Raw genomic sequence first — 23,413 nt, forward strand, 5'->3', positions numbered from 1 at the left:
TGTTTAAAGCCTGTGATACCTTTAGGGAGGAGTGGAATTCAATGGTTGCTACTCCAGTCACCTGCCCAGTCACTCAGTGGTTTGAGGAAGAACTGAGTGTGGTCATAGGTCTACAGACCCTCTCTTCTAAACCGGGGGACACACAGCACGTATTCACAGCAATTCTTCTGCTTGTAGACATTGTAACCTCTCATTGTGAAAATTTCTCGGTCTAACGCTGCAGTCTTACAGTCCAACTTAACTGAATGCCTCCCCTCACTGTGTGAGAGCAAAATCTGATGCAAGTTTCTTAAAATTCTCACTATAAAATTCTGTTTTTTTAAATTAAAAAATTGACACCCAGAAGCAAATAAATCAGTGCCTGGCATGTACCACGTTTTCAACGTAGATCTATGTAGACCATAAGAATGGGTTTTGAGTTAACACACAGTTCTCAGGCACTACTGCCCATGAGGTGCTCGGGGAGATGTGCTTGGGTTCGAGAGATGTGGGCACTGAGAAGAAAGAAGGATGAGCAAGGGCACGTTCACAAAAAGAGAAGGGCTGAGACAGGTAGCGAACCTCTCTTGCACAGGTTTAGGGGAAATGGGAAGGGGAAGAGAGGGGACAAAAGAGAAAGAAAAGTCAAAGACAACCAAGATAATGACACCTTGTGTAAATCAAGTAAGAGCTATTTTGTAAAACAAGGAAGGACACAACAGCAATGGCACATCTTATAGAGACTGAGATGGATGAAAATGAGAGAGTAACACTAAATGTCAGGATTGGGAGGCTTGGAGTCCCCTCAGTGGAGTGCTGGATGCAGGGGCAGACTGCAGAAGGAAAGAGATGAGAGTGCAGGAGGGAAGTGGAAGCAGCAGACACAGGGTAGATTTTTAAGACCTTTGGTCTTAGTTGTAACCGCCCATGTAGAAGTTAGAGGAACAGCCTGTTTGTTTGTATTGTCAGCGTTGGGGAGATGAAAGCACATGTAAAGACCCAAAGGGAGGCACCTCAGCCACCACTACCTACCCACCACCCGCCCCCCCAAAAAAGGGAAGAAATGATTATGTAGGAAAAAAAGTGTAAATGAGATTTTGAGTTCTAAAGATAGGGAAGGGATGGAGCTTAGGTGGAACCAAAGAAGGACCCTTTTACTCAGGAGATGAAAACCGAAGAAAAGAATCACCAAGGGAAAGTAAATAGAAAAGACTACTCTGTCCCAGAACCCAATAGCCTATGGACCATCCTAAACAGAGCTGAAGATACGGGTAACTTTCTGCTTTAAAACAAGGCCAGAGAACTTGAAGTCGGGGCATAAGCCCAGCCAGCCTTATAGGACAAGACAGCCTTTCAAAATCTAGTTGACTCAAGGACCACCAAGCAGACAGAACACAGGACCTTTCTTAACTTCCACCACCATGAACATGTGAGAACAATGGCATTTATTACAATGGCATTAATAAATCAGTGTTGCATCCTATCTACCATCAATTAAAAATTCCTACAACAGACACCCAGACTAGGAAAAGTGGTATTAATCGCTGTATAATAGAACACAGTAAGAGTCATGTCCATATGACTGTAAAGCCAAGAGCTTAGGAGAAGGACAAAGGAAGAAGAGTTACTCTTCTTGGAAGAAATTCATATTCTTTCATATCCCAAAATATTATGGATCTTGCCTAAGGTGTTCTTTGATGGAGCTGGCCTTGGTCATATCCAAACCCCTAGATTTCACTGTCTGAGACAATGTATTAGAGAAGAAAACACCCTTCTCTTGGTTTTTTCCAAATGCATCAGTTTTCCTCTAGATGTGACATCTTTCCTCAATGTGAAAGAAACATGTTACACCACTTTGTTCCTCCGTTTATTTTAAGCTTTACCAATACATTCCATAAAACTCAGCAGAAATTGAATTAAAAAATATATATATAGTGACAGTAAAATACTTGGGACACTTGATAACATCTTGCGAAATTCAAATAAAGCATTAGTAATAACATGGGTTTAAAAAGAAATGATGCAAGTAAAAGTAGCAGAAAAATTCACAATGAATTGTTAACACATCCACTTGGCTTGACTTGATTCTGTTATGTCACAATTTTGATGCAAAGACGAAAAACAAAAAACAATCTAATGAGACATCTAATAACTTTCTCAGGTTTTTAATGTGGTTCAGTAGTCTTTAGGAGCTAGAAATATAGTACCCATAAATAACTTCTTGGGGCTCAACTTATATAAAATCTTGTGTGAATTTGAAAAGGAAACAGAATACAAAGATTGCTAGGCTATCCTCAATAAATATGGGATAATATAAAATAACACTTAATGCTGTTTAAAATATCTTTTCTTAAATATTCTGGGTTGGTAGAAATGTTACAGCCTCCCTACTATTAAAATAATTAAATAGAGTGACAAGAAAAGATGAAGGGAAGTTCTTTGTAATTGTTTCTACTTTAGGGAGAGAGAAGGTAGCAGCCCAGACCCAGGAAAAGGGCAATAGAGACAAATGAAGAGACTTTCATCATCTCTTTTCAATGTCTTCTTAATGCTACTGTCCAGAGCCCTATTCCCATCTTGGTTATCCATGGTAACTCGAAGAGCTAGACTCCCCCAATGCTTAGGGAAACCTGAGCGGGAAGTACTTAAGAAGACCAGTGTATTTCCATCTACAACTGAAGAACAAGGCAGAACAAGATGCCCAGTCAGGGATTGGAAGGAGTCAAGGATCCACAACAGAATCTGGAACTGAAAGCACATTAGAATTCAGTTCATTCAACTCTGATCTGACTTGCTCAAGGTCACACGGTACCTTGGTGGCAAAGACACAACTAGAACCCAGGTGTCCTCCCTCAGCACAGCACTCTGTCCATCCCTTCCCACTGCTCCTAACCCAAGAAGCCAGTTAGGAACTAAAGAGGATTCAATAAGCAAACTATCATTATTTGCTCCTAAGCCAAGTCTTTTGTCTTTGCCTATCTTTTTATTGCAAAAACTTTCCAGTACTTACAAGTAGAGATATGAGAATAATGAACCCCATATATCCAGCTCCCAGCTTAAACAATTACCAACTTGTGACCGATCTTCTTTCATCTATACTCCCCTCTCCTCCAGGATCATTTTGAAACAAATCCCAGAAATAGTATCATTATTTCTTTTTAAATATTAAATGTTCAAAGAAATGATACAGCTGCAAAAGCAGCAGAGACAATTTTCTTTAGGAAGCCCTGGTGTCTCTATCCTACACCCTTGCGCTATTGATGGTGTTTTCCTTTTTATGTCACAGCGCTAGAACTAAAGGCCAACTCTTATCTCAGCACAGACCAGTAAGATATGCTCTGTGATCCTGTACATACACGGACAATATTAGTTTCTGGTGCAGTGAGGAATTTTGATGAAGGGATTATTTTAGACAACAAACGTGGAGAAAGCTAAACTTATACCAAGAGATAAACGCCTTTCCACCTTAAACAATACTCTGATACTGGACATTTGTTTAAATCAGGCTTAATTCTGGCCTGAGATTTAAGGCCAACTTCCTCCATAAGTCCATATGAAAGGTACTAAATAATGTAATTCTTAAGGTTTAACAAATCCACAAAATAAAATAACAATAAAAAGTTTTCACACCATTAGGGTTATGCCTCCTCTAGGACACAGACCATTTATTTGTCCTAAGGACATGACGGAAATTTAAAATTAATAAATATAGCAACACTTTTCCTTCATACAGCCATTTAAATCTTGCCCACAGAACAAATACATTTAAAAGACACTTAAAAAATTCTTCATTGACAAATAGGATCGTGTTACTGGAACTAAGTAGACAGATAATAGAGTGTTCGTATGTGTGTGTATAAATGGATACTTGCAGCTACAATACTGACAAATAACATTTCCACTGCTAATTTTCCATTTCACCTCCCTCTCCCTACACATTAATTTTTTATATGAATTTACAAGTACATATTTAAAAACAAGACTATGTTAGAAAGCCAAAGTGAGTAGAAAAAGAAGGCAGATCAGAACCCTAAGTTGTTTCACCCTTAAATGAAATAATTTCATTTCAAATATAGATTAATTTTTTCCCTGAAAAAAAAAAAACCCTGCAAGATATAATTTTTTACCTTTTGGAAAATTTAACAATTTATCTTCTATCAAAATTATGATGTTCCTACCTGCTGATGTTTCTCTAAATTTGTCACTGGTCTTCTTTTTCCTCCATTTCCAAGGCTTAAAGATTTTACCAATGGTGGAGAGTTTCCCCTTTCTCTTGAAGGGAGGTGTTTGGGAGCCTGCTGTTGGGCCATCTGAGTTTGCTATAGAAGCTTTGTCCAGTCCGTCAACTGTATAAAGAAAGTCAAGTCAGAGAAAAGCTGTAATAAAAGTTTGAAACAACATCATCTATGTCTTCCTGCACTGTTCAAAGTAAGCATGCCCACTTTAATTGGAATCTCACATAAAGTTTATTTTGCCCCATTTCCCTGCCGGCAGAGCTCCTCTAACATCAATCAATAAATCAATCATTCAGAAATTATAGTCCCCTTAGATAATCATTTTGAGGAAACAGAAAAGAAACAAGAGACCTACATAAAAGGTAAGGCCAGATAAATAAGGGTCTGCGAAACAGCTGAATCCATCTGCAACAACTACATCAATATTTTGTGCAGAAATAGAGTATTCTAAGTGAAACACGATGTTCCTCCAGAGACTAGTTTGGCATTCTCAGTAATGAAAATGACAGTTATGGTGTAGTTAAAACCAGGTTTTTTTTCCTTCACAAAATAAAATTTAGTGCCAAGAAGCTAAATTCTAAATTTTACTATACTAAAACTATCTTTTGCTTCTGTTACAAAGAAGTTTTTAGCTTCAAATAAACTGATAACTATCAAGAATGACAAAAAATACGTGGAAAATATGGATGTCATAGGTAACAGAACATATCTTTATGTACCTCAATCATTTCATCACTCAGAAGAAAGGCCCCAAACCTTAAGTTGTCTTACACTATGTTCATAACAGAAAGAAGATGGTGATAACTTATATTACCCCGAAGATTAAATTTTAATGGCAAAAAATGGGAAGCAACTATAGAATGGATGACTATGGTATTTTTCATGCAATGAAGTAGCACTCAGCAATTTAAAGAAAAGGAGCCACTGATACCTACAAACAATGTGAATGTATCTCAAAAACATTGTGCTGGAAAAAAACAGCAACACACAAAAGAGTACATACTGTGTGGTTCTATTTATATGAAGTTCTAAAAAGGCAAAATGAATTTATGGGAAAACAGAAAAAAGAAGAAGAAAGAAAGAAAACCAGAAGAGTAGTTGCTTCTTGGAGTGAAATGGAGGTGAGAATTAATTGAGAAGAGGCTTGAGGGATTTTCCTGGGGTGATGGAAATTATCTCAATAAAGGATGGATTATACAAAATGCATCAAATGGTATTTATGATATTGTGCATTTTACTTTATGTAAAATCTACCGTTAAAAAAACCATAAATAAGTAGTGAAGTCCAATTAATGGCATGCATGCTGACGTGTTTAGGAATGAAGTGTACTGATGTCCATCAAAAATAATAAATTGATGGATAGATGGAATGGAGATGGATAAATTTACAATATAGTAAAATATAGCAAAATGTTAAGTGTTGAATCTAGGTGGTGGGTGTGTGGTCATTAATTGCATAATTCTTCCATCTCCAAAACTTTCACAATAAGATATTGGGAAAAATAAAACAAAAATTGAATGGCAAGAACCTCTGCTTCTAGGAAAATGGAGTAGACTTACTTTTTCCTACTTCTCCTGCTACATACAACTAAAAAAACCCCTGAATGCTATATATAAAAGAAACATGAAAAGACTATACAAGGTGAAAAGAAAGTAGGCCAGCTTGGGACCTCAGGACCTAAGAAACAACATGGAGGTAATAAGATCCCTGGGTTTTCCTTTAGTCTCATGTATTCCAGACTTGCAGCTGAACCTGAAAACACCAATGGGCACAGACCAAAAATGCTCAACAAAAGCCTGCTCTCTCTAGCCAAAGGAGCAGGAAAGGGACAGCCTAGCAAGACAGAAAACTTTTAGACAATAATTTCTCCACTCCAGCCAAACACCACAGAAGAAACTATGACCATCCAAGCCAAGAAAGGCTGAGTGGGTAGACTAGACTTCTACCCTCTAATGAGGAGCCCCAAAACCCCTATCAGAGTGGTGTCAGAGAGGACCAAGTAGGGAGCCAGGACCTTCCTGTGTGCCAGCTGTTAATGAAGCATCCTCTATAGTGTCAGTGGAGACCATGTGGGAACCTGGTCTTCCACCCATACCCAGTAATGAGGTATCTCTTCTTCTCCTTCCCCGCCAGTATTGGGGTCACACCAAACAACTGCCCAGTGGGAACAAGACCACCCCCACCCACTACAGTGTCAGTAGAGACCACATGGGGATCTGGAAATTGAACCGTGCCCGAGAGTAATGAAGACCCTTCCCCCCATTTCTGCCGCCAGATATCAACAGAGGATGAAGGGAGAACCTGGGTTTTTACCTCCGTCTGGCAGTAATGAGGTGGCACCCCTCGCTTCCCTTGCTAGAGAGGTGTCAGTCAAAGCCAGTTAAAACAAAAGGTTTCCATAACATTTACAGTCTCATAATATAATACAAAAATGTTTTAAATTTCAATCAAAAATCACTTGACATACCAAGAACCAGGAAAATCTTAAACTGAATGAAAAAAGACAGTCAATACAATGCCAATACCTTAATCCTTATAAGTTCTCCTTCCAAACAAGAATGATAAATCCTGTTCTTCCCACTCATAGAGTCAACTCTAATTTCAGGCAGAAATGCAAGTTCGGCAGTGACTGATTCTTCTGTAAATGGTTCCAAACCCTACTTTACCCCAGCCACGTTGGCCACAGTGCAGCAGGCAAAGAGATGAGAAGGACTAATTTGGAAGCTAAGCCAGAGTTAAAAAGTAAAATCCTTATTTACTTTACTTCCACTCCTGTCCAACTGCCTTCCTTAAACTAGGGGCAAACCCAGGGAGAAAATGACCATATGGTATTTCTTCTCCACTGAGACTTTATGCTGAAGGCTCAATTTTGAACAATTTAAATGCTGTGAAATATAAAAGGACTGACTATTACAAACATGGGAACTAAAGTTACCATCTCAAATTCACCTCCGTGGCTATAGACACACATTTAGTTCTCATTTTCTCTCAACCCACATATCCGGTTCCCTGCCACTCCATCAAAATTCTGCCTTTGATCTGAAACACTAAGGAATAGTCTATTTTTTCTCCTGAAGACAAAAACAAATGAAAACAAAAATTAAATATTCCTTAGGTGACAGAAGGTGACAGATGGGGAGACTGAATGAGGTAGTTGAAAAATGAAAGCCTTCATGTTAAATTCATAGCTACATAAGACATTAACTGCCATACCTTTCTTTATTTTGCATTTAGTTTTAGTCTTTATCTCTACTCCGGAAGGGGCCTGGGCCAGTGCCAATGACCACAGCAGAACACGCACACACATACCTTTTTCCTGACTGAATGAATCCACCTATAATTTTGTAATTATTGGGCTATTACAGTAAACCACACTTGCAATTAGGAACCATACGTCGGCACAGTTGGCCAAACTGCCATTGTACTTCTTGTAAATCATGAACATGAAGGGGACTGCCACCTGATTTGGAGTAGTATAAACAGAATAGTTACTCCTTTCTTTCCTCCAAACACCTAGGATACTGCCAGGACCATTGATAATTCTATTATTTTTCTTTTGGACCAATTTACCATTAAAGTCACTCTGAAACTTTCAAAGAATTTTTTCACAACAGATCTAGTGAATTTGGCATTTACACACAGTTAAGAACAAATTGCCAGGTAAAGCCCAGATGAAAGTCTGATTTCCCTGTTTTATTTTTACTTTTTATTATCCATCTTTTTATTTATTTATTATTATTATTTTTTGGCCACACCACTCGGCCTGCAGGATCTTAGTTCCCCAACCCAGGATCAAACCCGTGCTCCCTGAAGTGGAAGCACGGAGTCTTAACCACTGGACCACGAGGGAAGTCCCTGATTTTCCTGTTTTAAATGTTTACTTTGATCCACTTACATGTTATGAAGAGTGACCTGTCATTCAGCAGGACTTTCTTTTTCACACTGGAAATCAACATTTAAAAATATTTAATTTAATTAATTAATTAATTTAAAATCTCCTTGAGGAGGAGATTAATAAAATTTATTTACTTTTAATTATTTTTTAAAATTTTTTATTGGAATATAGTTGATTTACAATATTGTATTAGTTTCTGCTGTACAGCAAAGTGAATCAGTTATACATACACATATATCCACTCTTTTTTAGATTCTTTTCCCATATAGGCCATTACAGAGTATTGAGTAGAGTTCCCTGTGCTATACAGTAGGGCCTTATTAGTTATCTATTTTATATATAGTAGTGTGTATATGTCAGTCCCAATCTCCCAGTTTATCCCCCCATCCTTATCTCCTGGTAACCATAAGTTTGTTTTCTACATCTGTGACTCTACTTCTGTTTTTGTAAATAAGTTCCTTTATTTTTAATTTTAATTTTATATTGGAGTATAGTTGATTAACAATGATGTGTTAGTTACAGGTGTACAGCAAGGTGATTCAGTTATACCCATACAAGTATCCATTCTTTTTCAAATTCTTTTCCCACTTAGGTTATCACAGAATATTGAGCCAAGTAAATATTATTTAAATATTTTTTAAAACAGTCATTAGCTGTTCAAATGTAGACATTTTAAATGACACAGCTCAGTCTATCTTCCCACCAAAATAATCTCGTTCCTAATAGGATTTCCCTGCACCACCAACCAGTAAGATCCAGAAAATACATGAAGATTTTACTTTTCATTTAAACAGAAATTTATCAATCAGACAATCCCAGTGCTACTGTGACCACAGAAGCCAAAAATAAATGAAGCTAGATAATTATCATATAAATTAAATTATAGACTTGGAGAGTCTTTTCTTTGAGATCTGAGAACTGAATGACAAGGATTCTTAGAAAAATTAACCCTATTTAATACGAGTTTGTAGTATTGTTATAATGTTCAATAGTTCTCTAATAGTCTAGATATTCATTTTTGGTTTTTCTCCACACAATTATTTCAGTCACTGAGAAAGTGAGACAAATGTGCCAGAGCATTCCACCTCACAAATTTCGTAGGTGAAAGATCATTTAGAAAAGAACCTCAATAAAAGAATTCCCGGTACTGATTCTAAAGAAAGTGATAGCCACTCCGAAAAAAAGCGGTGGCAAAGATGGCCTCAACTGTCCTCTAAATATCCTTACATATCTTTTAACTTTTAAATTTTTTTGGCTGCATTGGGTCTTCGTTGCTGCACACGGGCTTTCTCTAGTTGCGGCGAGAGGGGTCTACTCTTTGTGGCGGTGCACGGGCTTCTCGTGGCAGTGGTTTCTCTTGTTACAAAGCACGGGCTCTAGGTACGCGGGCTTCAGTAGTTGTGGCTCGCGGGCTCTAGAGCGCAGGCTCAGTAGTTGTGGCGCATGGGCTTAGCTGCCCCACAGCATGTGGGATCTTCCCGGACCAGGGCTCGAACCCGTGTCTTCTGCATTGGCAGGTGGATTCTTAACCACTGTGCCACAAGGGAAGTCCCTATCCTTACATATCTGAAGGTTAATGAGAATACATTTTTGAAGCCCAGTAATAACAAAAACAATTAAAGCGAACTCATATGTGGTTTAAAAAAAAAAAAAAAGTGTTGATAATACTCTGCTGTACTAAGTATATGCTTACAATACTACTCATAGTGATTTTATTGGACCAAAGAATGTACCTATTAAAAGGGCATTGTACAAAAACATCTGACATTTAAAAATCAAGAACTTAGGGACTTCCCTGGTGGCAAAATGGTTAAGAATCTGCCTGCCAACGCAGGGTACACGGGTTCAATCCCTGGTCCGGGAAGATCCCACATGCCGCGGAGCAACTATGCCCATGTGCCACAACTACTGAGCCTGCACTCTACAGGCCGCAAGCCACAACTACTGAGCCTGCATGCCACAACTACTGAAGCCCATGTGCCTAGAGCCCATGCTCCGCAACAAGAGAAGCCACAATGAGAAGCCTGCACACCTCAACGAAGAGTAGCCCCCGCTCGCTGCAACTAGAGAAAGCCCGTGTGCAGCAATGAAGACCCAACGTAGCCAAAAATAAATAAATTTATTTTTTAAAAAATCAAGTACTGAAAAGAAGTAAGAAAACAAGCAAACCAAAGTTTATTTCCTTAATATATGGCTTCTAGGCTATTTTCTTTGTGCCTTTGTAAGTTATTATGCTTATGTAATAATATCACTATATATATATTTTATTTCTATTACAGTTTTTATGTTTCAACTATAATTCTGTCACCTTCCTCTTTAAAGGCCACAGAACACATGGCAAAGAAACATTAGGGCTGCACTTAGGGAAGATTTAACTTTATTTCCTACCCTTACATGAGGCCTCTCTCTCACAAAACAGTGACTTAGAAAACATGCTGTCAGACAGGGGCATACATCCAGTTCTGGGCACAGAACCAAGTATACAACAAGGTCAGAGGGAATGGATGCTATGAGCCGTCGCAGACGAGATTGGATTAGGGAAGCCAAGTGGCTATCCTTGTCTTGAGTTGTCTAAAGGAGACCCTTACTCTCTTGCTAATCAGCATTTACATTGGGTTGGTTCAAATCTCTTCCTTTTGGGGGTAGGATGAATGACCAGGGGAAGGGAAGGGAAAAGGAACAGAAGAATAAAAATGTGTGGCATTACATGGCGTTAGGAGTTAATTCTGAAACTGGTATACTTGTAAACTGGATGGAACAAATTGATGGTGGATCTTAGGAGCCAGATTTGTCAGTCTTGGAAAGGAAGGTTACAGATAAGCAAGGGGGAAGCTAGAATGATCCATGTGGCACTGAATTAGAGTTGGAGGCATCAGTATGAACTCCTGTTTTGGCAAGAGAAAGAGAAAGAAGGAGATAGATAGATAGATGACAGATAGATAATAGGTATGTGTATATACATGGCTCAGTATACACACGTGTATTTCCTATTCATTCTGAAGGGCTAGAAGCAATGACATCCCAGTGAGCGCTCAGGTCTTGGTTTCTAATAGCACTCTCCAATAAAAGGGATCAGACCTTTTTCCAGAAATGGCTGCTTCTAGGGTTGGAGCAAGGAAAATACTAGATGAGCTTGGAGCATCTTATAGTGCCAGAAAGTAAACAAGCACTCAAAAAACATTCTGATGAGAGAATGTCAAAGTCACACAGGAGCCAACTAAGAGAGTCCCACAGGCCAAAGATGGAACAACTTGAGCAATAAAATAAACAGTGCAGTATTAGATAATAATTCAAAGTATAAAATAAATATCTGTGAGTCCATACTGAATAAATACTGAATAAATAAATAAATGTGGGATAACAGAAAAGTCTGTACAGAAGAATCACAATTAATTTATATAAATATTCCACTCTCAGGAAGGTGGATCTTAACTCCCCACCCCTGAAATGTGGGCTATACATGGTGACTTCCTTCGAAAGACTTCGGTATAGGGAATTCCCTCGAGGTCCAGTGGTTGGGACTCCATGCTTTCACTGCCGAGGGCCTGGGCTCGATCCCTAGTCAGAGAACTAAAATCCCACAAGCCGCGCAGTGCGGCCAAAAATAAATATATACAATTAAAAAAAAAGAAAGACTTCAGTATGGAAAGGTAGGGAAAAAGAGGGACTTCACGGTGGAGAAACCTGATAAACACTACCTCAACCAAGTGATGGATGTTAACTTGATCAGTGATAAGTCATGTTGAGAGCATGGACCCTTGATATGATGGATGAGAATCAGATGTTGAAACCTATAACCCCATTGTAACCATAAGAAAAGCATTAGACAAACCAAATTGAGGGACATTTACAAAATACCTGACCAATAAATACACCTCAAGGTCATTAAAACAAGGGAAGTCTGAAATTGTCCCAGACCAGAGGAGGCTAAGGAGACATGATGAATAAATGTAAAGTGGTATCCTGGATGGAAGCCTGCAACAACAACAAAAAAAAGGATCTTAGGGAAAAACTAGTGAAATCCTAACAAACTGTGGAGTTTATTCAATAATAACGCACCAAAACTCCTTCCTTGGTTGTAACAAATGTATTCTACTCATTGAAGAGATGAACAACAGGAGAAACTAAGCTGGAGGTATATGAGAACCCTCTGTACTGTCTTTGCAATTTTTCTGCACATCTAGAACTATTCTAAAATAAGGAGTTCATTTTTTAAAATGTGGATTAACTAGCAAGGAGAGGATGAGGACTTAGGAGATTCCTAGGGGACAGGATATCAGTTGTAGAGAGACCTCGGGGGTGGTGTCATTTATCAACAGTAAAGATTTCTGCTCTGAGTTTTAGGAAGTAATATGTTTTAGAATTGCCCATTTTTCTCTCCAAAATCTCCCTTTATTAACGCTTTCAACTCCCAGTATTTTATCACTAAGAGAATATTTACAGGTCATCAAACTGCTGTTTCAACACTTTGTATTACATGATGGATGGATCCCAATAAGGTAAGTGGTATCTAATATCTTGCAAAAGAGTAGACAGTGGGCCCAGTTACTACTGACAACAGTTACTGTGGAACCACACAGACAGAGGCGATCCCCAACGCATGCGTGTGTGCTGTACTAGTAGCGTGTACTGCTAACATAGAATGACAAATCTGGGAATAAAAATGTTTTAAGTTACTTGTACTTTATTTTTAAATCACTGAAGCTCAATTATTTTCAACAATAAACTTCTATTTGGGAATCAAAAGTAAATTTAAAAGACTGAAATTTATTTCATGACAATAGAGGATAGCTTTTCTAGCTTATCCATTTTTTCCCTGAACTCATGGGCACGGGAGAAGAGTGGTATAATTCAGGAACAGAAATCCCACAGCTCACACTGGTGTGAGAGGTTTGATGAGCAGACCCAACCATGAACTAGTCACTGACCCATCCTGGGTTTCATTCTTTCCTGAAAGTGGAAATTCACAAGCACTTTATTAAGAGTAGAATTAATAATCACTATTATTTACTGAGTATTTACTGTGTGCCAGGCACTGTGTTAAGGACTTTACCTGCATTAGCTTATGCTAATTCTTACAATAGCTCTGAGATAAGTATCATTAGTGGTCCCATTTTTGAGATAAGAAAACTCAGATACACAGAGACTAAGCATCTAATTCAGTATCTGGGACATCGTGTGTGTGTGTGTGTGTGTGTGTGTGTGTGTGTGTGTGTTTATATTCATAATAGAGAAAGGTTAAATAAATATTTATCAACTAAATATATGACTAGATAATGAATAAATAGGTATCTTCCTCAAGTGACACACCGAGCAGGTGGCAGAGAGCTTGGATCAGAAGTCAGGTCTGTCTGCCTCCTGAGCTGGCCCTCTTAACCACCACAGTGCAAGGGCTGCTTTAAGTCGGTGCCATGACTCGCCCTGTCGCAAACTGTAAGACAGGATTCCTCCTCTTACAGAGTTCGCGGTAAGGTGGGGGAAGCAGACGTGATCAGTGGTCAATGATGCCAGCCAACTGGGGAGGTGCTGGAATAAAGGCAAAAGCAGAGAGACTAGTAAACTCTGGCTGGGGTGGCTTGGGACTATTTCACAGGGAGTGGGGAGACTTGAACTGGGACGGCCAAGATGAGTAGCCTTTCCGGTGGAAATCAAGGACGGAATGCCTCGAAAGTGAACAAATTAAGGATGGCTGACCTTTTAAAGTAATGCCAAGAAAAATGTTCTCATTATCACAGCGCTGTGCTCATAAGAGACACATGAGACATCTTTACGGAAAAAAATAAAAACAAATTTATAAAGTCCCATCCTTGAACATGTGAAATGGTTAAATGTGAAATTTTTAAAAAGGAGCTAGAGAATTTTTGAACTTTCTATATATCAATGCATATAACACTAGATAAAAATCTGAGAAAAATACAATTTTAGAGTTAGAATAGATCTTAGATGACGCAGAAGAAAACTGCTTTTCACCTGCTGATAGTTCCTTTTAAAAATAATCAGCATTAAGGTAATAATCATGGCTAAAAATATATTTAAATTGTTTAGCCACCATCTTTTGAAATGCAGCAAGAGTAAAAAGAACGGAATGTAAACAAGAAATTAAATTCAAAGAAAAATTATCTCCAATTGCCCTTCTACATGCATCACCTATGGACTTTCTTGGTCACATCATACTTGTCACTAGAAGTAAATCTGTAGATATTTTTGATTTTTGTTGTTGCTGTTAATTTCACAAGCGTTTCCAGGTATGTGAGAAGAGCAGAGGTCAAGAGACTCATGTGAAACCTGGATTGTAACTGACTAGGTGGCTCCCTTCTGCACCTGACCTTACTTTAATCGATTTGAAACTAGACCTCAAAAAAAAAAATTTTTTATTAGAAAAAAAAAGAATAGGGGGGCGTCCCTGGTGGCGCAGTGGTTAAGAATCTGCCTGCCAATGCAGGGGACACGGGTTCGAGCCCTGGTCTGGGAAGATCCCACATGCCACGGAGCACCTAAGCCCGTGAGGCACAACTACTGAGCCTGCGCGTCTGGAGCCTGTGCTCCGCAACGGGAGAGACCGCGACAGTGAGAGGCCCGCGCACCGCGACGAAGAGTGGACCCCGCTCGCCGCAACTGGAGAAATCCCTCGCACAGAAACGAAGACCCAACACAGCCAAAAATAAATTAAATAATTAATTAATTAATTTAAAAAAATAGATTGGATTTTAAAAAAAAAAGAATAGAATGTGAAAAATGTTGCCGCAATAGAGTAAAATGAAGGAATTTTAGTTTCTCTGGAGGAAGACTAATATTTATTCACTAGTTAATTAATTATATACTAGACTATAATTTGCCTCCCAAGTTGCCAATTTCCATTCCCCTGTCACTTGAGAGAAACGATAAAGTTAGCTAAAGGGACTTGGGATGAAATCAGTATTTGCCACTGTCACTGAGATTAACACCATGAAGATTTTTCAAAATAATGTTTGAGGTATAACATGCACACAGCAAGCAAATGATTTTGTACATGCAACCACCATCCAGATCAAGGTCTAGGTCATTTCCAGGCCCAGAAAACCTGCTTGTGCTCCTTCCCAGTCAATACCATCCTCTCCATCCATGCCCCCAAATAACCACTGTTTTGACTTCCATCGCCACTGATTTGTTTTACCTGTTCTTGAACTTCAACTTAGCGCAACTATACAACATACTCTTTTGTGTCTGTCTTCCTTCACCGAACATTGTGTCTGTGAGACTCATCTAAATACATGAGCATTTCAAAGCAAAGCTACCTAGGTACAAAATGAAAAATATGCCATCTATCTCAGCAAGACCTCAGATGGGAGAGTACTTGAACATGATGAGCTTTTTCACAGCTCTTGCTTTTAGAAAGGATATCATTTCCACTTTCTTTACCTGGAACACGTAAATAATATCTCCTTCCCCTTACTAGATTTCTGAGAAAGCTAATCTACCTTTCCACCATTTTTTGAGGTTGCCCTGAAGCCATGCTAAATTAGAAGCTCACCTTAGCAACAAGCTTAATGATGGAGAAGCAGCTTATTTTCTGTAAATAATGACAGCTTTATGTTTAGTCTTATTCTGCATATTAGAGCAGGCAGTAGTCTGAGCAATGCGGTTCAGAGAAACACTGAGGATAACATTATCCATTCCAGGAACAACTCTGTTTATCACAGGAGTTCTACATTACTCTCTATATATTAAAGCCCTATATATGGGGACACTGAGACCCAAGAAGGCTATGTGGCTTTCCGAATAATTAACTAGTGGCAGAGACATAGTCTAGGTCATCTGATTCCTGATCAGGGGGCTTTTTTCCCATTCTCTCAGGCTGTCCTCATTGGAATATGATAGTTAAACTCATGGTGAACCAGCAGCACCTCCTAGTACCTCTAAAAGAGCAGTAAGACTCTGCAGAGCAAAAAGCAAAGAAGATGTCACACAATTAGGACAGGCAATAAATCTCAGTTAATGTTCTGGGTTTTGACCATCCAGTTGGGATGGTTAACTGTAAAGCCAAGAAGAGAACTGAGTCACAGACCCAACTCTGCTACTTAACTGGCCCTGTGACCTTGAGCAAGGACCCCAATATTTCACTGCTGAAATTATAAGACTAAGTTAAATGATCGCTAGGCTCAATACCATTGATATAGCTCTACATCACATTAAGACCTGTTCTAAGTGCTTCATGACTATTGCCTTGTCGTCACCACAACCCTATAAAGTAGGTGCTATTAGTATTTCCATTTTATAAATGAGGAAGTTGAAGTCCAGAGAGACCAAGCAATTTACCCAAGGTCACACAGCTGGTCAGAGGGATTTAAACTCAGGTAGTTTGCCTCCTGAGTATCCCTTGCACAAGATGGGTCAGGGGACTGTGGGTGGGAATTGGGCTATATTTTAAGAGAAGGCAAGACATAAAGCCTAATGAATAATAATTCAATTCTATGCCCAACTGCTTCTTTGGACTAACCCAACGAGATAGGGCAGATACTGTTTTACTCTCCAAAACAATGCCCACTGTCACCACAGTTAAGTTCATGCTGGTTGCAGGCAGTGTGTCCTCTTCACTTATATTGACTACAGTCATTTGATTGCACAGAATCCTTATTTAACATAGTATTAATTTTAGAAATTTGATACCATCAGTTTTCTGACTTGTTTTTCTAACAGAGTCAGCCATTATTTTTAAACCCCCAAAGGGAAAAGCTACTAAAGACTTCCATCTGTCTTGCAAACACTGACAGAGAATTTCAGAGTTTAAACTTGTGGACAATAGACCTGCAGAAGGAGTATGTTTGTGCAGCTGTATGACATCCTGGTGCACTGACATGAACAATATCCCCTAGACTTGCTACAGGATATTTAACAGATTAAATAATGTCACTTGTATTTAGGGTTTGAAGAAACTCTGATTGAATAGGAAAAGGGTCACTTTGCAAATGGAAAATCAATTTTAATATAAACAAAAGCATTTTAAGTTTCATGTATCACTGTTATTGCTATAAGCAAAGTGTTCTAGGAACAGATAACGATGGCTGTGTTTAGGAATAGCAAGAAGTGTGCTACAGAGAAACGAGAAAGGAACAAACCAACTTCCTACCTTCCTTCCCTTCCTGAGCCAACAACCCTCAGAGTCTGGGGTGGGGAGCAGGTCATGGTGTATGGCGGGCGTGCTGTGCTTGTGGAAAGGAAGAAAAAGTTGACACGTCTCCAGTGGACAAACTACCAAGTGAGAGAGAATCTCACCTCTATGTGAAGATGGTGACCACTCAGTTTATGCTGAGCATGTACGTGGGGATGAAACTTTAGGAGAGAAGCTGGCAGACCTTAGATATAAACTGTAAAATAAAATATAATGAAATTCGGGACTTCCCTGGTGGTCCAGTGGTTAAGACTTGGTGCTTCCACTGCAGGGGGAGCGGGTTCAATCCCTGGTCCGGTACTAAGATCTCACATGCTGCGTGGTACGGCCAAAAAATAAAAATAAATAAATAAAAAATATGCTAAAGTCAGTAAAAAATTTTTTAAAAATCTAATGAAATTTCAGGATTTTGAAGTGAGTGGTTACATTCTGCCCCCAACAAAATTACGAAAAAGTTCCCATAGAGGATGAATGTAACAGAAGTATTATTAAAATAACACATTAAATCTGGACCAATATCTTTGGGTCAAAAGATCCATGAGAGTCTACATATAATGTGACTAACTCTCTTTGCAGTCCCCTGGCAGTCACACCAAGTTCTGTGAAGAGCCTGGTGGCCACATGTAAAATTCTGGACTATCCCCCCAAGGCAGAAATGAAACCTTATACAATGGAACTCAGGACACTGGGAGATGCAAGCCATAGGCTCATACAATGGAAGGCAGAAAGCTGGTAGAATTTATGTCAATTAGTCATAAAGAGTCCCCAAGGCACTCAGGTTTATATCCCTGTCATTCAGTTAAGAGGTGACTGTAACAACCCAGGCATCTGAACTTGGACAGGAACAGAGAAAATGGACTGGAAATGATGAATGGCTCCAAGAGATACTGAGGAGGAAGTAAGGAGGCTGAGGAGCTGCCTGGAGAAGGCACAGGCAACTCATGGCCAGAACTTCTCTGAGGACGTGGTGGGATGCAAAGAGGAGATGAAGACTTGGAGACAAGATGTATGGCTTGAGTTCAGGCACTATGAACATCCAGGGGAAGATGTCAGCAGACAATCAGAAATACAGTACTGGCACATTAGCAAGAAATCAGAGTTGAAGTTAGAGAAGTTATTTGGGGTGGTCTTCCAAACCAAAGCAGAGTTAAGTTTACCTCTTAGAGGTTGATTACATTAAGGAGGTAGTAGCCTTTACTAGGAAAGGTAAATCATCTAACTAAATTGGAACTAAATCCCAATTAATTTTGTTTTTTCCATTCTTTTCAAGCATCACACATGAGAATTTGAATCTCTCAGAAAACTAGGAAACCATCTAGAAAACCAGGAAACCGTATTTTTAACCTGAAACCAAATTCTTTCATGACAATATTAGGGATACTGAGCTCTGTGTTGCTACTTTAGACTTCTGATTCACTAACTACATCAGAAACTGGGAGAATTACAAGGCCCTTTGCATAGCAGCCCAGGGTCGTGACGGCAAATATCTGACTACATGATGTAACATGCCCAGTTACCAGGAATCATTCTCGAAGACTGGCAACCAGCAAGTTTTAGTTCCAATCCAAACAGAAAACATCACCTCTCCTATCTCTAGTTTCAATTGAGAATCAAATATCTCCTGTTATACCGGTATCCTAAGGGGGGAAAACACAAATGGAGAAATGCTTGACATTTATGTTGCTCTGTAAGAAAACTTCCAGAGCAGTAAGAAAATGTTCTGTTAAATTCCAAGAACCTGGGACTTCTTTCGTACTAGGAATCAGCAGGTAAAGGAAAAAGTTTAGTTTATTTGTTTTAGGTTCACGAGGTGTGGGGGGATGCTCAAGCATGTTTATGGGCTGAGATGAAAGAGCCTGGAGGGAGGGAGAAAGTGAAGATCCAAGAGAGAACGGACTAGCATGTGGGAACTGAATGCCCTCAGGATAACCGCAAGGCTTGGGTGGAGCACCAGAGCCTGAACCTAATGTGGTGCATACGAGGAAGTCGCCAAGAAATCAGGAAATGACAGCAGCAAAGAGATGGTAAGAGAAACTCCGCAGGATGGCACGTATTTCAAATAAGAATCCACACAATACTGGAAGCAAAACAGGCAGGAATGGTGATCGGGAGTGGATCGAAGGTCAACAGCGAGGGGTGAAGGAAAACTGAGCCTCTTCCGATAGGGGAGAGTTGCCAAGGAGAGGCGGGTTTCAGACAGAATGAGAAAGAGGAGGAAGGAGAAGTCCACCAAAAGATGAGGATGTGGGAAATGCTGCTTCCTGAAAATGTAATGGATCTCTGCCCTTAAGGAGACTTATGGTCTATGATGGGGGCTGACGTTATCCTGGCGACCATCCATTCCAATGTAGAAAAACGGCAGGTACTGAGTGCACAGGCGACGGGGTGGCTGAGGCACCAATGAGGCAGGGCAGCATTAGCTCTCAGGACAGGCATGGCATGAAATGGTCTCCAAGTTCTGAGTTAAAATTCAGGATAAAACTGTTTGTGCATTACAGAGATTTAGTCCAGTTTCATAACATTGCTTAAAAGGTAGAAACACCCTGTCTCAATTAAGCTGGAAACCATGTAAAAGTCACTGAAAAGCAAAGGATTAACATTCCTTAGTTTGTATACCTAATTCTCTAGAGACAAGAGAGACAAGAGAGAGAGAGACAGAATTCTATTAGTGGTTTTTTAAAAAAATAATTTTACAGTAATGATGCCTTTAGGGTTAACTTTAATTTTTTTTTTTCCTCCAATATAGTCACTAAACATATCCCACTTACAAAATGTTCTATTTTGGTTTCTTTCTTGAAAATGACATGTGTGTCAAGCAAGCGTTCCAGAGAACGAGTTGTACCAGCAGGACTTGGGTATAACACCACACGGAACGCCTCTGAATCCAATTAGGGCACCATCAAGCCAACCAGCTGATTCCAAAGTTCTTTTCTGATATAATTTTTATTAAGATTTTCAATACTCGCCTGAAGGAATGTTGAATGTGTACTAGAATGATGAAAATAAGCCCATAACTGAGATTCAGAAGTAGCTAGTTGCAACTCACCGACTTTTCCAGAAGTGATAAAATTATTTTTAATTGTGGTTCTTATCAAGTGAGTAGGGGAAAAAAACTTGCCTCTTCAAGGAGTAAGTGTATGAAGAAAAGGGGATAGTCCTCCCTGCTATGTCAGCAGTCCCATGAGGATAGGGACCAAAGGGGCTTTATTCCTGGTGGTGCCCCCCACCCTGTGCACAAGCCACAGAAGGTACTTAATAAATATTTACAGAATGAATAACTAAGTCATGGGCAAGTGTTTGGCAATAATTTACAAGGCCTGGCCTATCTAGGCCATGATTTATTTTAGCAGGTCTTCAGATTTTTCACACAGAGGAAATTGTTTCCAACAGTGCCTTCCTGTAGAATTCCAAATATTTTGAAAGATAATATAACAGACACTAAAGTTTGAAATTGAGAAAACATCAGAGCCAGCAGGAAGGATGATGAACAGTCAGAAGAATGTTACACACATTGTTGACAAACTTTTCAGGTGAACAAACAATTGCTGCTTACTATGTAATTTTAACCAATTTTAAAAGACAACCATCAAAGACAAATCACTGAAAAGAACAGCTGGAATCATTCAGATGTGAAATTATCTTTCAGGAACTTTCTCTTTTCACACAGTGGTGAAATTATTATTATTTTTTTAAAGAAGCTACCTATCCACACACACCACGCTGACATCGCCTCTTCCTTCTCTGAACACTGAGCACATCAGGCATGTCAGATTTGTCTTCAGTCCTAACCAGGGAAGTCAGAGAGGCAACTCACTTTCATCGTAAAGAAACTAGGAAAGGTAAGCTATCTAACTAAGTTGGAACTAAATCCCAATTGTTTTTGTTTTTTCTATTCTTTTCAGGCATTGCACATGAGAATTTGAATCTCTCAGAAAACTAGGAAACCATCTAGAAAACCAGGAAACCATATTTTTAACCTGAAACCAAATTCTTTCATAACAATATTAGGGATACTGAGCTCTGTGTTGCTACTCTAGACTTCTGATTCACTAACTACATCAGAAACTGGGAGGACTACAAGGCCCTTTGCATAGCAGCCCAGGGTCATGACGGCAAATATCTGACTACATAATGTAACATGCCCAGTTACCAGGAATCATTCTCGAAGACTGGCAACCAGCAAGTTTTTGTTCCAATCCAAACAGAAAACATCACCTCTCCTGTCTCAACTTTCAATTGAGAATCAAATATCTCCTGTTATACCGGTATCTTAAGGGGGGAAAACACAAATGGAGAAATGATTGACACTTACGTTGCTCTATATGAAAACTTCCAGAGAAGAAAATGTTTTGTTTTGTTAAATTCTTTAGCTTATTTGGCACCCTGGTAACACTCTGTACACGCTTTTTAAAAAAGAAATAATTAGGGGCTTTCCTGGTGGCGCAGTGGTTAAGAATCCGCCTGCCAGTGCAGGGGACACGGGTTCGAGCCCTGGCCCGGGAAGATCCCACATGCTGTGGAGCAGCTAAGCCCGTGCACCACAACTACTGAGCCTGCGCTCTAGAGCCCACGAGCGCAACTACTGAGCCCACGTGCCTAGAGCCCGTGCTCCGCAACAAGAGAAGCCACCACAATGAGAAGCCCGCGCACCACAACGAAGAGTAGCCCCCGCTCGCCGCAACTAGAGAAAGCCTGCGCACAGCAGCGAAGACCCAACACAGCAAAAAATAAAATAAATAAAATAAATTTTTTAAAAAAGAAATAATTAGTCATTTAAGTATAAACGCAAACCTGTGAGTACTGTAGAGGAAAAACATGGGCTTTGGGGCCAGAAAGACTTGAATAAGCTCTTCCTCCACATCCTAGCTGGTAACCTTGGGCAAGTCCTTGAAACTTTCAGAGTCTCTGCCTCATCCGTAGAATGGGATAACACAATTTACCATTCGGGTCGTTGCCAGGGTAACAGAGATAATATATGTGAAGGGTCATACTGCCTCATCAATATTCAAGGAAGGTCAATGCCTCCCACTTCTCCTCGTCCCCACTCAAGCAAGTGGAGCAAGTGGAAAAGGGGCTCTTAAAAGGTTTGGAGGGGAATAAATGATAGAATTGGATTATTTCTGATATGTAGCAATGGGGGCAATGAAATTTCTTTGAAAGCTATTTTCCTGGTCTTCCAGAGGGCTCCAGGAAAACAAAACACCCCCCACCCCCGCAAATAGACTCCTACATAGAGCTACCCTCGTTCTCCACTGTTCTCAAGACAATTGCTGGGAGCTGCTGAGACCAACGAGCGCTCAGGGGACAGCCCCATTATTCTCTAGCAGAAATGCCCTGGTCTAAGGAAAGGCACAAAGCAAGAAGGTCAACATCACCTACAAAAATGGGAGAGAGTAGCTAGAACTGGACCCAGCTCTATTTCCCACCTGCTGGGAAGTTGTACAATTTGTTTTTACACTTAAACCTGCAAAAAATAAAAAAGCACTTTTAAAAAAACCTATTTTATTCAAAAGACTGATTGCTTACTTGGTTAATAAAATACTCAGTGATTCATGTTGAAAATCCAGTTATGGAATTGTCTACCTCTAGTTGGGCTACAAGTTTTTGTTCCTTTTAGTTTTGTTTTGTTTTTTTTTCTTTTTGCTATAGCTGCCAAGCATAGGAAACTGCATTTTACTCCTGCTTCCAAATATGCCTAATGTCAAAATCTAAAGAGGAAAAAAAGTTCCGTTTTGTGACTCTTAGCCGCAGATCCTTTGCAGTTAAGGCCACCTTTAAGTTCAACACAGATAGCTAAGTCCTGTTTACTGGGACTCATTAGCCACTGAACTGGAGAAGAAATCATTGCAAAGGAGGCCTCTGGTTATTCTACACCCTTCCCTTTTTGAGATCTAACCAGAACCTTGTGCCCTTTCTCTTCGCCCCTAGGATTAGGTCTCCAGGAATAAAAATAAGGTTGGACTGGCATTGCAAGACCACAAGCAATTATTAATTAAATCCTGACCCGTTATTTCCACTGTATAATAAAGACTTCATTTTCTAAGCCTGAGGATATTGAATTTTGCGTCTGAAATATCAGGGTCTTGGTCCAAGTGAAGTGTTCTCACTTGGAAGGGCACCAATGTTCTGTGACTTTTAACCTTCCTTAGATTGAG

At 39.5% G+C, this 23,413-nt stretch overlaps 1 protein-coding gene across 7 annotated transcripts in view; it reads right to left on the reverse strand.

Annotated features, from left to right (window-relative positions):
• PHACTR2 (phosphatase and actin regulator 2) overlaps positions 1-23,413 on the reverse strand; it is a 265,995-nt gene that overhangs the window by 95,286 nt on the left and 147,296 nt on the right. For all 7 annotated transcript variants that reach the window (XR_009702787.1, XM_061206734.1, XM_061206732.1 and 4 more), the window contains exon 2: positions 4,158-4,325. Coding sequence is in view for 6 of the 7 variants with exons in the window: in XM_061206734.1 (XP_061062717.1) it covers positions 4,158-4,325 (168 nt within the window). In the remaining variant the exon portion in view is untranslated. The remainder of the gene's footprint in view (positions 1-4,157; positions 4,326-23,413) is intronic.

The sequence above is a fragment of the Eubalaena glacialis genome, chromosome 12 (assembly GCF_028564815.1).
Source record: "Eubalaena glacialis isolate mEubGla1 chromosome 12, mEubGla1.1.hap2.+ XY, whole genome shotgun sequence".
Classification (NCBI taxonomy): domain Eukaryota; kingdom Metazoa; phylum Chordata; class Mammalia; order Artiodactyla; family Balaenidae; genus Eubalaena; species Eubalaena glacialis.